The 13,356-nt window shown below is 45.9% G+C and overlaps 1 protein-coding gene across 3 annotated transcripts in view; it reads right to left on the bottom strand.

Annotated features, from left to right (window-relative positions):
- Positions 1–13,356, bottom strand: part of nrxn2b (neurexin 2b) — a 1,271,620-nt gene that overhangs the window by 180,689 nt on the left and 1,077,575 nt on the right. For all 3 annotated transcript variants that reach the window (XM_060917059.1, XM_060917060.1, XM_060917061.1), the window contains one exon: positions 8,792–8,973. In XM_060917059.1, coding sequence (XP_060773042.1) covers positions 8,792–8,973 — 182 coding nt within the window. The remainder of the gene's footprint in view (positions 1–8,791; positions 8,974–13,356) is intronic.

The raw sequence follows: 13,356 nt of genomic DNA, 5'->3' as shown, positions 1-13,356 counted from the left end.
TCTCCTCAATACCCCAGCGGACAGGGGCCACAATCTGGGACACAGGGATAATAGGCCCGACTTCACTCTCCCTGTTAGTGGCAGAGAACAGCCTGGACAGTGCGTCAGGTTTGGTGTTCTTGGAGCCGGGGCAGTACGATAGGGTGAAGTCAAACTGACTGAAAAACAAGGCCCACCTAGCCTGTCGTGGGTTCAGTCTCTTGGCTTGCTGGAGGTACTCCAGGTTCTTGTGGTCCGTCCAAACCAGGAATGGATGTTGCGCTCCCTCCAGCCAGTGCCTCCACTCCTCAAGGGCCAGTTTGACCGCTAGCAGTTCTCAATCCCCCACATCGTACCGGGACTCTGCAGGACTCAGGTGGTGGGAGAAGTATGCGCAAGGGTGCAGCTTTCCTTCCGAATGTTGAGAGAGCACCACGCCGACACCACTGTCCGAGGCGTCCACCTCCATGATGAATGGTTGGGAGGTGTCCGGGAGGACCAGAATGGGTGCCGTGCAGAAGCGGTGCTTGAGGTCTTTGAACGCCTTTTCCACCTGAGGAGACCAGACATAAGATCCACCTGTCCCTTTGGTGAGGTCCGACATGGGTGCTGCTACAGAACTAAAGTTCCTGATAAACTTGCGGTAGAAGTTAGCAAATCCTAAGAACCGCTGAACCTCTTTGACGGACTTGGGAGTGGCCCAGTCCCGGACGGCCAGGGTCTTGGCTGGGTCCATTTGGAGTTGGCCTGTCCGTACAATAAAACCCAGAAAGGAGACCTTGGGAACATGAAATTCGCATTTCTCGGCCTTGGCGAAAGATTGTTCTGTAGCAGCCTCTGGAGAACCTGGAGGACATGGTGGCGGTGCTCCTGCATGGTCTTGGAAAAGATAAGGATGTCGTCGAGGTAGACAAAAACGTACAGGTTAATCATGTCCCTCAAGACGTCGTTGATTTGGGCCTGAAAAACAGCTGGTGTGTTGGTGAGTCTGAAGGGCATCACCTGGTATTCGTAGTGCCCAGACAGGGTGTTAAAGGCAGTCTTCCACTCGTCTCCCTGTCGGATACGGATGAGGTGGTATGCGTTCCGTAGGTCCAACTTGGTGAAGACGGTGGTGCCTTGGAGCAGGTCGAATGCTGTGGACATCAGCGGAAGGGGATATCGGTTGCGCACAGTGATCTTGTTCAGGCCCCTGTAGTCAATACATGGTCGGAGCCCCCATCCTTCTTGCCGACAAAGAAGAAGCCGGCACCAGCAGGTGAGGTGGAGGGTCGAATGAACCCAGAGACCAGGGCATCTTTGAGGTATTCCTCCATGGCCTTGCGTTCTGGCTGAGAGAGGGAAAACAGTCTGCCACGAGGAGGGGTAGTCCCAGGGAGCAAGTCGATGGCAAGTCGTAGGCCCGGTGCTGAGGAAGAACGGCGGCCCTGCTTTTGCTGAATACCTCCTTCAAATCCCAGTACTCTGTGGGAACTTGAGATAGCTTGGTGAGATCAGGGGGCTCAGCAGGAGACACAGGAGAGCTAGAGAGCAGACAAGAGGCATGGCACGCAGGGCCCCATTCCACAACCTGGCTTGTTACCCAGTCTATGTGAGGGTTGTGGCGGGTAAGCCAAGGCAGGCCTAGAATCACTGGGAACTCTGGTGAAGGAATCAGGTGCAGGGATATTTCTTCCTTGTGACCTTGAGACTGGAGAAGTTACTTGGGTGACTCTTCCGTCACCTAAGGCTTGGCCATCCAGGGCAGACACAGACAGTGGGACTTCAAGAGGTGCAGTCGGGACATTGATACTTTGGGCGAAGTGAACATCCATAAAGTTTCCAGCCGCCCCGGAGTCTAACAAGGCTTGACAAGAGTGGACGGACTCACCGGAGATGGAGACCGGGATGTAAACTCTTTGGCCAGGAAGTTCAGGAGAGAGGGTAGGCCCCGTCACAACCCTCCCTCGGCTGGACGGGGCGGTCCTTTTCCCAAGAGTTTGGGACATGATGCTCGGAAGTGACCAGGCTTGCCACAGTAGATGCAGCACTTGTCTCTCCTTCTGCGCTCCCTCTCAGATGTGGAGAGGCGAGTACGACCCACTTGCATGGGTTCTGGACAGTCACTGGAGGAGGTAGATGGGCTCCAGGTAGAGGCAGGGAGGCCGGGGAGGCTCTGGACTTGGTGGCGTTCTCTCATCCTGTTGTCCAGACGAGTAGAATGTGAGATCAGTGTTTCGAGGTCACTAGGGCATCCGATAGAAGCCAGACCGTCTTTGATGGGGTCAGACAGACCATGGTGGAAGGCTGACACCAGGGCAGTCTCGTTCCATCCACTTACTGCTGCGAGCGTCCGGAATGAGATGGCGTAGTCTGCGACGCTTCCCCCTTGCTGGATGGACATGAGCTTTCTGGCTGTGTCTTTACTGATGTCTGCTTGATCGAAGAGACGAAGCATCTCCTCAGTAAACAGCTGGAAATCAGAGCACTCGGGTCCCTGTCTCTGCCAGATAGCAGTGGCCCAGGCCCGCGCCTTACCAGCTAACAACAGTTATCACAAAGGCAAGCTTACGGCGATCCGTAGTGTAGGTGGTAGGCTGAAGCTCAAAGGTGAGTTGGCACTGGGTAAGGAACTCTCGACACTCACTGTGGTTGCCGTCATACCTCTGTGGTGCAGGAAGGCTGGGTTTGCGAGGTGAAGAAGGCAGCATGGCAGGAGGGACTGGTGGAGCAGGAGCAGAATCAGGCAGAGGAGATGGGGGCAAAGAAGTCAGCTGTGCCAGGGTTTTCCCAATCTGCTGAAGCAGTACCTCGTGGCGAGCAAGGGTCTCACGTTGGCTTGCGAGAGTTCGTCCATGAGTGTCCATGGTGGATCCGAGGCGTGTTAACGCAGCCATCATTCCCTGAAGGTTGGCCGGGTAGACAGATGAAGACTCTGCTGAGTCGGTCATGACGGAGTCTTTCTGTTAGGGTTTTGCTGGGATTCGAACCTGGTTCGCTGGTGTGATAATCCAGCAAACCCCCACTAGGCCACCAGGGGGATGACTCAAGTGCAGAGGCGTGAGGCGGAAGTAGAAAAGTATCAAAAAGTTTATTTACAAAATGTAATCCACCGAGAAAAACACAAGTAATCCAAAAGCTCAGAAGATAAAGGGAAAAATAAAAAATATCCAAAAGTTCAAAGTCCAAAAATAAGAAAAGAAAAGGCAAAAATGCAAACACTCAGAAGATCTCAAAAATGGTACAAACAAAATTCAAAAAGGTCCAAAAAGAAAGCAAAGTACAAAACCACAAAGACACAGGCAAGGACCATGGAACAGAGGGAACTAGCACTAACAGGCATAGCATAGGAAAAAGACTCCGTGACAAGGGAACAAACAGAGGGGTATTTATACACACACTAATTAAGGAACAGGGCGGGGCAGGAAACAGGCAATGAAGACAAACACAAAAACACAGTGGCGGCCTCTAGAGGCCAAAACAAACATGACAAGATGGAAATAACAGCGGCCTCTAGAGGCCAAAACAGTCCCAGTCCTAACACACACACCCCATTCCTCATGCAGACATTTTCCACAGAATGTGATGTGAAATGAAGGCGTAAGATTCCCATGTTGAACAGGATGTGTAAAAGGGTCACCTGATTCAGGTTAGTGTTACTACAGGTAAACTTACTTAGGTTAAGGTTACTACAAAATGTGTACTTTCATAGGTAATTTAACTAACATTGAACATGGCCAAGTATATTTACTTGCCACAAAAAATTTCAGACAAAACCGAAATAACTTTTAAATACATGATGCCGTGAACTCTTTCCAAACTATTGATAAGACCTTGCCCTGAAAAAATAATTGTGTCACTGTGTTGAACGGTGTGGCTAGCTTGCAGCCAACAGATTACAGCCTTCAAGATACTGAAGCTTGTGACCAGAAAAGTGTGCAAAATGTACAGTATCAGGTAATCTGGAGCTGCTGAGACTAAGGTTAAAGTTAATAAGGCTGAATTAATGATGAAGTTCAAGGTAAAGACAGTTAAGCTAATGTTTAACCCTGGCTTTATTTGGCTACAGCTATGCATGTCAATCGAAAAAACCCACAAACAGTAAGACAATACTACGTGTGTGTGTGTTTGTGTGTGTGTATATTTGAGGGAGGAAAGAGAGTCCTAAGGCATAAGAGGGCCTCCTTTGATGCAGCAGAGAGAAATTAATTACTCTGGCCCTTCATTCCAGATAGAGAAAACATTAATCAATAAGCCTGTTGTGGCCACCTGCTGGCCTCTACACACCAGTGCCTCTGATCAAAGGGTATTTATCAGAGCAAGAAAATACACATTATCTCTTTCACACACACACAACTACAGAGGAAAAATCAGTTATCTTGTGGCAACTTTATCTGTCGCGCAATCAGGCTTTATCGAAGCACCTTATCTCAGTGAGTGTGTTGATCTGAAGGCCTCGTCTCACCCTCCCTGCTACTGCATGTCTAATAACATTTCGATATGCATAATTAATCTGGCAGCATACAAATGCAAGCCGGAAATCCAGCTCCAAGCCTGCATCAAGATGAATAAAACCAAAAGAGATATGCTTTAGACAGTGTGGAAAACAGAAAAGAAGGATCCCTTTTCCACTGAAAGGAATCAGCGTTGGTGTGGGTTCACGCAACTAGCATTGATTTTTGAGATAGTACCGTTTGAAAGAAGCAATGCTTCTAATCCAGTGCAGCAATGCCCAAGATTTGAACACATAACTGTATGGATCATTACCTGAAAACCTTAAATACTGAGTTCCCAACAAATCTGAATGGTCTGTAACTAAAGCAGCTTAGATGGTCTCAATGCCCTTTGCTGTTCAGTCAGGTATGACAGAGAGCATTTGCAAAATGCAACTGAATGAGGGATAGAAATGGAAAAAGAGAAAGACAGATAGGGTGAGAAGATTGTGATACACAGAGCTGTCAGGGAGGAGAGAAAGGATGACAGAGGTGGGATGTGTGCTTAATAAAGCGGTATATTATACAGGGGCTGGAGGTGGAGAGAATGGCTGCTGTGTGCTTTCTGTGACACACCATTATCATCTTCTTCATCAGTCTTGTGCTGTGTTAACATTATGATGGTGGATCGAAGATGCCAAACTGGAAGTTCAGTGGAGCAATTATGAAAAAATTCAAAACAGCGTACTGCAATACCTAGTGGAACTTTCCACCAAGAGTTCAAAATCTGTAGCAATAGAATTAAGTGGATATGGGCTTTTTGGGAAACATAGATGCTGAGCAGCTAAGACTAGTGGAACTGGGGATCTGGAGCCGATCCTGGGAACCCTTGGCATGAGGTGGGAATATGCCCTGGAAGTGATGTCGTTGCGGAACAGAAAGTAGACAAGTTCACATCTAGGGGCAAGTTAGTATAGAAAATGTACCAAACAGCATACTTTTGGGAGATGTAATGAAAATCAAGAACTTGGAGAAAAAAGAAATCAAGAACCCGGTGAAAGTCTCATCTCATCTCATTATCTCTGGCCGCTTTATCCTGATCTACAGGGTCGCAGGCAAGCTGGAGCCTATCCCAGCTGACTATGGGCGAAAGGCGGGGTACACCCTGGACAAGTTGCCAGGTCATCACAGGGCTGACACATAGACACAGACAACCATTCACACTCACATTCACACCTACGCTCAATTTAGAGTCACCAGTTAACCTAACCTGCATGTCTTTGGACTGTGGGGGAAACCGGAGCACCCGGAGGAAACCCATGCGGACACGGGGAGAACATGCAAACTCCGCACAGAAAGGCCCTCGTCAGCCACGGGCCTCGAACCCGGACCTTCTTGCTGTGGGGCGACAGCGCTAACCACTACACCACCGTGCCACCCCCGGTGAAAATCCATATAGATAATTAACAATTATTCCGCGAAATCAAGTTGTGCATGAGCTGACAGTTGATGATGCGCATATGTTTTATAATATCCACATTCACTGGATTTTGAGAAACAGAGCATTTTTATTTTTAGCAAAGTTGATTGATAAAAACCTTATACAAAACGTCTGACAAAATCATTTCCACTTAGGCAGACTTCTTAAAAACCTATCGATGGCTGCATGAATTGACTTTAGTGTTTTGTTTTGTTTTTTGTAGAAAGTGCTGTCTTGCTGTCATGCCGAGGTATAGAATAGCTTTAAACATTTAATTACTTTTTCCTTGGAGATTTTAGTTCTGTAATGTTCAAACTTCTGTGAGCTTTTGAACCAGTCTAAAAAAATCAACAATTCTTATGCCGGAAATGAAAAATGTAAGCAAACTGGTGGAATGACAGCAGCAATTTGTGAAAAATGCTATAATAATAATTCTTGAAAAAAAACCCACACACACAATACATTCTTACCATCAAATACTTTTATTCCATATTTTGTTGCTTTTTTTGTTGTATTTTTGGGGTTTTGTTTTTGAGTAGAGTTTTTATTTTGTCCTTGGTTGGTTCAGCAACACGCTCTGCCACTTTGGTTTTCTCTCCTCACAGTACATGAGCTGATAGCCTAGTAGTAGAGTAGCCAATCAGAGCACATGATTGCTCATATCCAGTGAATGTGGATATAATAATACAGTATATCAATACCCAAGCTCAGTATTTAATCAGGAACCTTGGAGCGTTGAGAAGGCAACACTATCAACTGCATCACCCTGCAACCTGGAAGGTTCTACATAACAGACTATAGGTTCTACTTGAAATTTTTAGGTACCCAAGAAACCCCAACTATTCAGGGAACCCATTCTAGGTGCTAAATGTGAAAGATATTAGTTATTACGACTCCCAAAGCTTTTCTTGAGCCATCACACATTTTTGGCAGACTTAAAAAATGGCACCACAACCATGGCAACATTTATATGACTTCATGCTATGCTGCTTTATGCTGGTCTTCTCTAATTATCATTTCTCTTCTCTACCATTCTTTCCCCAATGTCTGTCCTCTTAGCCAGACCTCAATCTGTTCAGACTACAAGTTGTTAAGCGCAATGGTATCATGTTTGACACTGACTCTGACCCAGCGATGGAGATTTCCTAATATTCTCCCAATGCCTCAGAGCACTCCAAGAGGAACAGATGCTTTTATTGAAGAGTGTAAAGTGCAAGCTAGCTCTTTGACTACTCAGGACTTTAATCGTGATTTTCCACATACTGTAGTTGAATCAGAGTTAATCATCGAAAGAAGGCCTTCTACTGAAATAAATTCCCACTCTGACAGAAGGAGAGAAGGTCAACTGGCATCTGCAAGTGCCATCAATATATATTTAAAGACCCACAAGTGTTTTAAAGACCTATTGCAATCACTGCCAGATAAAAGCAGACTCGTAGTATGCAAAAGCAGATGGTGCTTCAGAGTGTAGGAGGCTTCCACTACAGCCAACAGGAAAATCAATATTCTTGTTACTTTCCACCATTGCTCTCTTCAAATTTGGGCTTATGGCTCTGACTTCATTTCAGTCTCAATGGAATATTCCAAACTGCTCAAATTCAAATCATAATGAGGAAGGTCATGAACACTTACTCATTATTTCCTTTCATGTCTCTTTTTCCAATTTCACATGGTTTCTGACCCTAGAACTGTAGAACTCTTTTAGCATATCAAATATTGTGAGCAGTCACTCAACCTTTTCTCTATTCCTTATTCTTCTCAAAACATTTGCTAGGGAACAATGTACAATAGGAGATCTTCCCACCATCAGCCTTTGATAATTATTCACTGTTTCCATCTCCCATCTTTCTAACCACTCATTTGTTTTTGGTGAGTTACATAGCTTCAGAAAGGCATCTCCATTTTTCACATTCGTTCACCAAGAGGAAACTGATGGTTCCAAAGGAGCAGTCATGAATCCAGGCAAAATCTAATCTGTCCTTCATCACTTTCACTTAAATTGCTCTAAAAGTCATTGACCAGAAGTAGTAAACCTATTGTTCAGCTTATTCTAGGCCATCTACATTGTAGGCTGCTGTTGTTCAGCCTATGTAGGTCAAGGGTGCAGAGACTACCACTAATCACAAGAGGATATGCTTTCAAGTAGAGGCCAATATCAAACCCTTCAGTGCTTCTTGCAAGGGTACAATAACTATCCTTGACACGACACAATGAAACAATGGTCTTGATCCAATTAATTTATTTTGTGTGAAGTTGCTGCACAGCTAATTTAAAAACAGTGGTCTTGAACAATGCAAATTGGTTTTACACTGACATCTGTTTTAAGTGAACCCCATTTTGGATAGTTTATGGACAGAAAAATAGCAAGCTGGTAAAGCCAAATGTAGATACATGTAACTGTGTACTTTTGGGTTGTTAAGGCAGTGCCATTTTACAGTATTTTGGACATATGACCAATTTGATCAGACCTACTCAGCTGAACAGCAGAAGAAGCAGTCAAATGGATGTTTGGTTATGGTGGTCAGTTGGCTGTGAGCTCAACCACACAGACCAACCATTTACTTTTGCACTGTGTAAAACACAGCAGTTTCTACTCTGTCAAGGTTTAAGGTGCTGCTTTTAAACCAGTCCTTCAAGGCTAGCTTTTGGCAATATCTGGAGGCACAAGATTGAGGCATGTTAAAGTGCTGTGAGTTGTGGTAAAGGCAAATAGTGACAGTTGTCAAGGAGTCAGCAGCTGACCAAGAGAAGCAAGTGGGACATGAAATTTATCCAGACTCAACAAAGCTAGCTCTGCCTCAATAGAATTTCTGCTACTTGTGTAGGCTATACTCCTTCACCTAATCATATACCAAAGTTTTGCAACACCACTCAAGCTGACCCCATGCCCATGCCACACATTTCCCCTTTAAGGACTTACTATGTGAAGCTCTAGGTAGTCTCCCAGTCCTTTGGCACTCTCCACTCGTAGCAGTACAGCCTCTTTAAGTTGTGTGCTAAAGCCTACAGCCAGTCGGTCTGCCCGTGTACTAGGCCTGTCATTGGGAGGCCATGTGTAGGTGATGAGGGCTCCTCCACGGCCAAAGATGTAGGTAGTCCCAGCTGCAGACATTAAAAGAGAGGGAAGGAGGTGAAAAGAGAGTGAGAGAAGCCAGAGGTAGAGATTGAAAGAACAGAAAAGAAGGAAACATTAACAGTTAATATAACTGTAATATCCCAAGCCATGTTGTTATTCTTTGACTGCTTCCGAATTTCCAAAGGAAATTACAAAAGCCACAGGGCTTGCTTCAATCCTCTTTTCTTTGGAATTTCTAGAGACTTAGGGATTGATTCTGACTCTGAAATGTGTGTATGTGTAATGTGCTTCAATCAGCCAGCATGCTGGAAATGAATAGTTGGGCACAGTATGTGTAATGTAGAGTCTGTTATACCTGCTCTTTTTGAGTACTCAAAGGCAAAGTGCATTGACACAGATGTTATCACAGGACACTGACTCAGGGTAGCACACATTTCACCATCTGGATGCAATACTGTCACAGTATGCGACTAACAAGCTCTATCACTGACTGCTTTCGGCAGGATGTTTTGGCAAACAAGTCTGAAAAAGCAGTCTTATTTTCTGTGCTTGATAGAGCAACACTTTATATTCTATTATAATAGAAATTAAGAAATAAAAACAATATGTAAGGAATAAAACATGAACAGGCCTGCTGGGATATGAAAAATCATCAATGTGGTGAGACCATGATGTTATTATTTTTCAATAATAGTGCCTTCCAAAGTTATTTATTCTTCTTATTCTACAACAATTATTGCAATTTTTAATGAAAGACGTTGTGCTTTTAAAGTCTAATGTCAAATGTCCACGAGAATGTCCATCACTCACAAAACAGAAAGTGAAAAGTTGGCTGTTGTGAAGGCCATCATGAAACTGGCATGATAGCTGTGCATTACAAAGAGCTGACACCTAAGATGCCTTCCATAAATTAAATCATCATACAGGTAACACGCAGGACACCCTAGGCCGTAGATCGATGATTGACTTTGCAGCCGTTTCATCTGATCTATGACCATATCTTGGACACTCGGGTGAAGAGAGGAGCAGAGCTGTCAACTGATCACTACCTGATGGCGAGTTGGATCAGATGGTGGGGGAGGAGGCTGGACAGACCTGGTAGGCCCAAATGTGTAGTGAGGGTATGCTGGGAATGTCTGGTGGAGGCTCCTGTCCGTCAGATCTTCAACTGCCACCTCTGGCAGAGCTTCAACTGCATACCTGGGAAGGACGGGGAAATTGAGCCCGAGTGGACCATGTTCCTTACCTCCATTGCTGAGGCAGCTGTGTGGCGCTGCGGCTGCAAGGTTGTTGGTGCTTGTCAAGGTAGTAATCTCCAAACCCAGTGGTGGACACCTGCAGTGAGGGGAGCCGTCAAGCTCAAGAAGGAGTCCTATCGGGCTTGGTTAGCCTGTGGGTCTCCAGAGGCAGCTGACAGATACCGACGGGCCAAGCGGAATGCAGCTCTAGCAGTCACTGAAGCAAAAACTTGGGTGTGGGAGGAGTTCGGTGAGGCCATGGAAAGTGACTTTCAGTCAGCCTCAAAGAGATTCTGGTGAACCATCTGGCGGCTCAGGAAGGGGAAGCAGTGCGCTGTCCCGACTGTTTATAGTGGGGATGGAGTGCTGTTGACCTCAACTGGGGACATCATCCGGCAGTGGAAGGAATACTTTGAGGAGCTCCTCAATCCCACCTTCATATCATCCGAGGAGGACGCAGAGTCTGAGGGTGCTTGGGAGGACTTGCCCATCACAGGGGCTGAGATTGCCAAGTTGGTTAAAAAGCTCCTTGGTGGCCAGGCTCTGGGGGTGGATGCGATTCATCCTGAGTTCCTGAAGGCACTGGATGTTGTTGGGCTGTCTTGACTGACACACCTCTTCAACATTGCATGAAGGTTGGGGACAGTGCCTCTGGATTGGTAGACTGGGGTGGTGGTCCCCCTTTTTAAAAAGGGGACCCGGAGAGTGTATTCCAACTATAGGGGGATCACACTTCTCAGCCTCCCCGGGAAATCCTATGCTGGGGTACTGGAGAGGAGAGTCTGGTTGATAGTTGAACCTCGGATTCAGGAGGAACAATGCAGTTTTTGTCCTGGTCATGGAACACTGGACCAGCTCTGTACCCTTGCAAGGGTACTGGAGGGTTCATGGGAGTTTGCCCAACTGGTCGACATGTGTTTTGTGAACCTGGAGAAGGCTTATGACCGTGTCCCTCGGGGTGCCCTGTGGGGGGTGCTTTGGGAGTATGGGGTTCAGGGCCCACTGCTGTGGGCCATTTGGACCCTGTATGACTGGTGCAGGAGTTTGGTTCACATTGCTGGCAGTAAGTTGGACTTGTTCCTGGTGCATGTGGGACTCCACCAGGGCTGCCCTTTGTCACTAGTTCTGTTCATAACTTTTATGGACAGAATTTCTAGGCGCAGCCAAGGGGCAGAGGGTGTCTGGTTTGGTGGCATCAGGATCACGTCTCTGCTCTTTGCAGATGATGTGGTCCTGTTGACTTCATCAATCTGTGACCTACAGCATGCGCTGGGATGGTTTGCAGCAGAGTGTGAAGCGGCTGGGATGAAGATCAGCACCTCCAAGTCCGTGACCATGGCGTTCAGCCAGAAACAGGTGGAATGCCTACTTTGGGTCAGGGGGGAGTTGCTACCTCAAGTGGAGGAGTTGAAGTATCTCGGGGTCTTGTTCACAAGTGAGGGTAGGGGGGAGCAGGAGTTGGACAGACAGATCGGGGCAGCGCCAGCAGTGATATGGATGCTAAACTGGTCTGTTGTAGTGAAGAGAGAGCTGAGCCAAAAGGCAAAGCTCTCAATTTACTTGTCCATCTACGTTCCCACCCTCACCTATGGTCAGGAGCTGTGGGTAGTTACTGAAAGAATGAGATCTCGGATACAAGCAGTTGAAATGAGTTTTCCCTGCAGGGTGGCTGGGCTCTCCATTAGAGACAGGGTAAGAAGCTTTGTCATTCGGGAGAGACTCAGAGTCGAACCACTGCTCTTCCTCATCAAAAGAAGTCAGTTGAGGTGGCTCGGGTACCTTGTTAGGATGCCCCCTGGATGCCTCCCAGGGGAGGTTCTCTGGGCATGCCCCACCAGCAGGAGACCCCAGGGCAGACCCAGGACATGCTGGAGAGATTACATCTCTTGGCTGGCCTGAGAACACCTCGGTATTCCCCTGGAAGAGCTGGTGGAGTTGGCCGGGCAGAGGGAAGTCTGGGTTGATCCGCTTAGACTGCTACCCCCACGACCCGGACCTGGATAAGCAGCAGAAAATGAATAGATGGATGAAGGTTGTCAGTAACTGTCATCTAAAAAAAATCCCTGAAGCTATGAGGATAATTGAATAATTTTGCTAATAATTAAAATCTGGTTTTTAAAATTCAAAAGAGATGTTGCAGGGAAAGATTTTTTAATAAGGTGGCTGAACAGGTGAAGTCTCAGGGCTGACCAGAGGGTTGGGGGTTTGAGCCCAAGCACCACCAAGCTGCCACTGTTGGGCCCTTGGGCAAGACTCTTAACCCTATTGGCTTGACCTATCCACACTGACCGTGTGTTGAAGGGAGAAGAAGAGGTCGACTTTCCTCAGGATTTAAAGCCTAAAGAAGGAATGCTGGACACCAAATATGATTTGGCTTATTACACTGCAAAAAAGGGCATTTTAACAAGTGAAATTATCTTGAATATAATCATCAAATATACCATGCACGGAGAGGCTCTGGTTGAAATTATGGACTCCCATTGTACTATGCCAGTCACCAGAGAGAATCCATAATTCCCGGTGCCTCTCATTGCATGGTGTATTTGATTTATATCCCTCATAAAAAAATTCCAAACTAAGCGTTAAGATTGAATCTCAGCATAAACTCACTAGAGGCAGCCATGTTTACATTGGCACAACCTTTGACCTGTGCATGTGTGCTGTACCATGCCTTACTAGGCATGATCATGATACGTAGATCCACAAACACAGAAATGCTCACGGAGCCACAGCTGTGACTTGAGTCAGCTGGATAGCTTTAAATTGTTATGTCAGTTCATAGTATATCCAGGATATACCATGACTGACTCACACCATATCCATTTTTAAAATTTTTGACATCATGAGATACATTGCTTAATCAGTGGTGGAACTATTTTATGTCATGTGAACCATCCTTGGCCAATCCCTGCACAGGAGTTTTTTTGATGAGGGATATAATCAAATTTATTGACTATTTAACAGTTATTCCATGAAATTGAGTCATACATGATTTACGTGCTGAGTTGGCTATAGGCCATGTACAATGAGATTGAGTGGAATAACTGTTTTATTATATCCACAGTCACTGGATTTTGAGAAACAGAGCATTTTTATTTTTTTAAATTCAATAAATAAAAACTTTATGCAAAACATCCGACAAAATCATTTCCGCTTAGAATGTAAACAAAC

The sequence above is a fragment of the Neoarius graeffei genome, chromosome 3 (assembly GCF_027579695.1).
Source record: "Neoarius graeffei isolate fNeoGra1 chromosome 3, fNeoGra1.pri, whole genome shotgun sequence".
Lineage (NCBI taxonomy): Eukaryota > Metazoa > Chordata > Actinopteri > Siluriformes > Ariidae > Neoarius > Neoarius graeffei.
Note: the sequence above shows the minus strand (reverse complement) of the source record. Positions and strands in the feature narration are given on the sequence as shown.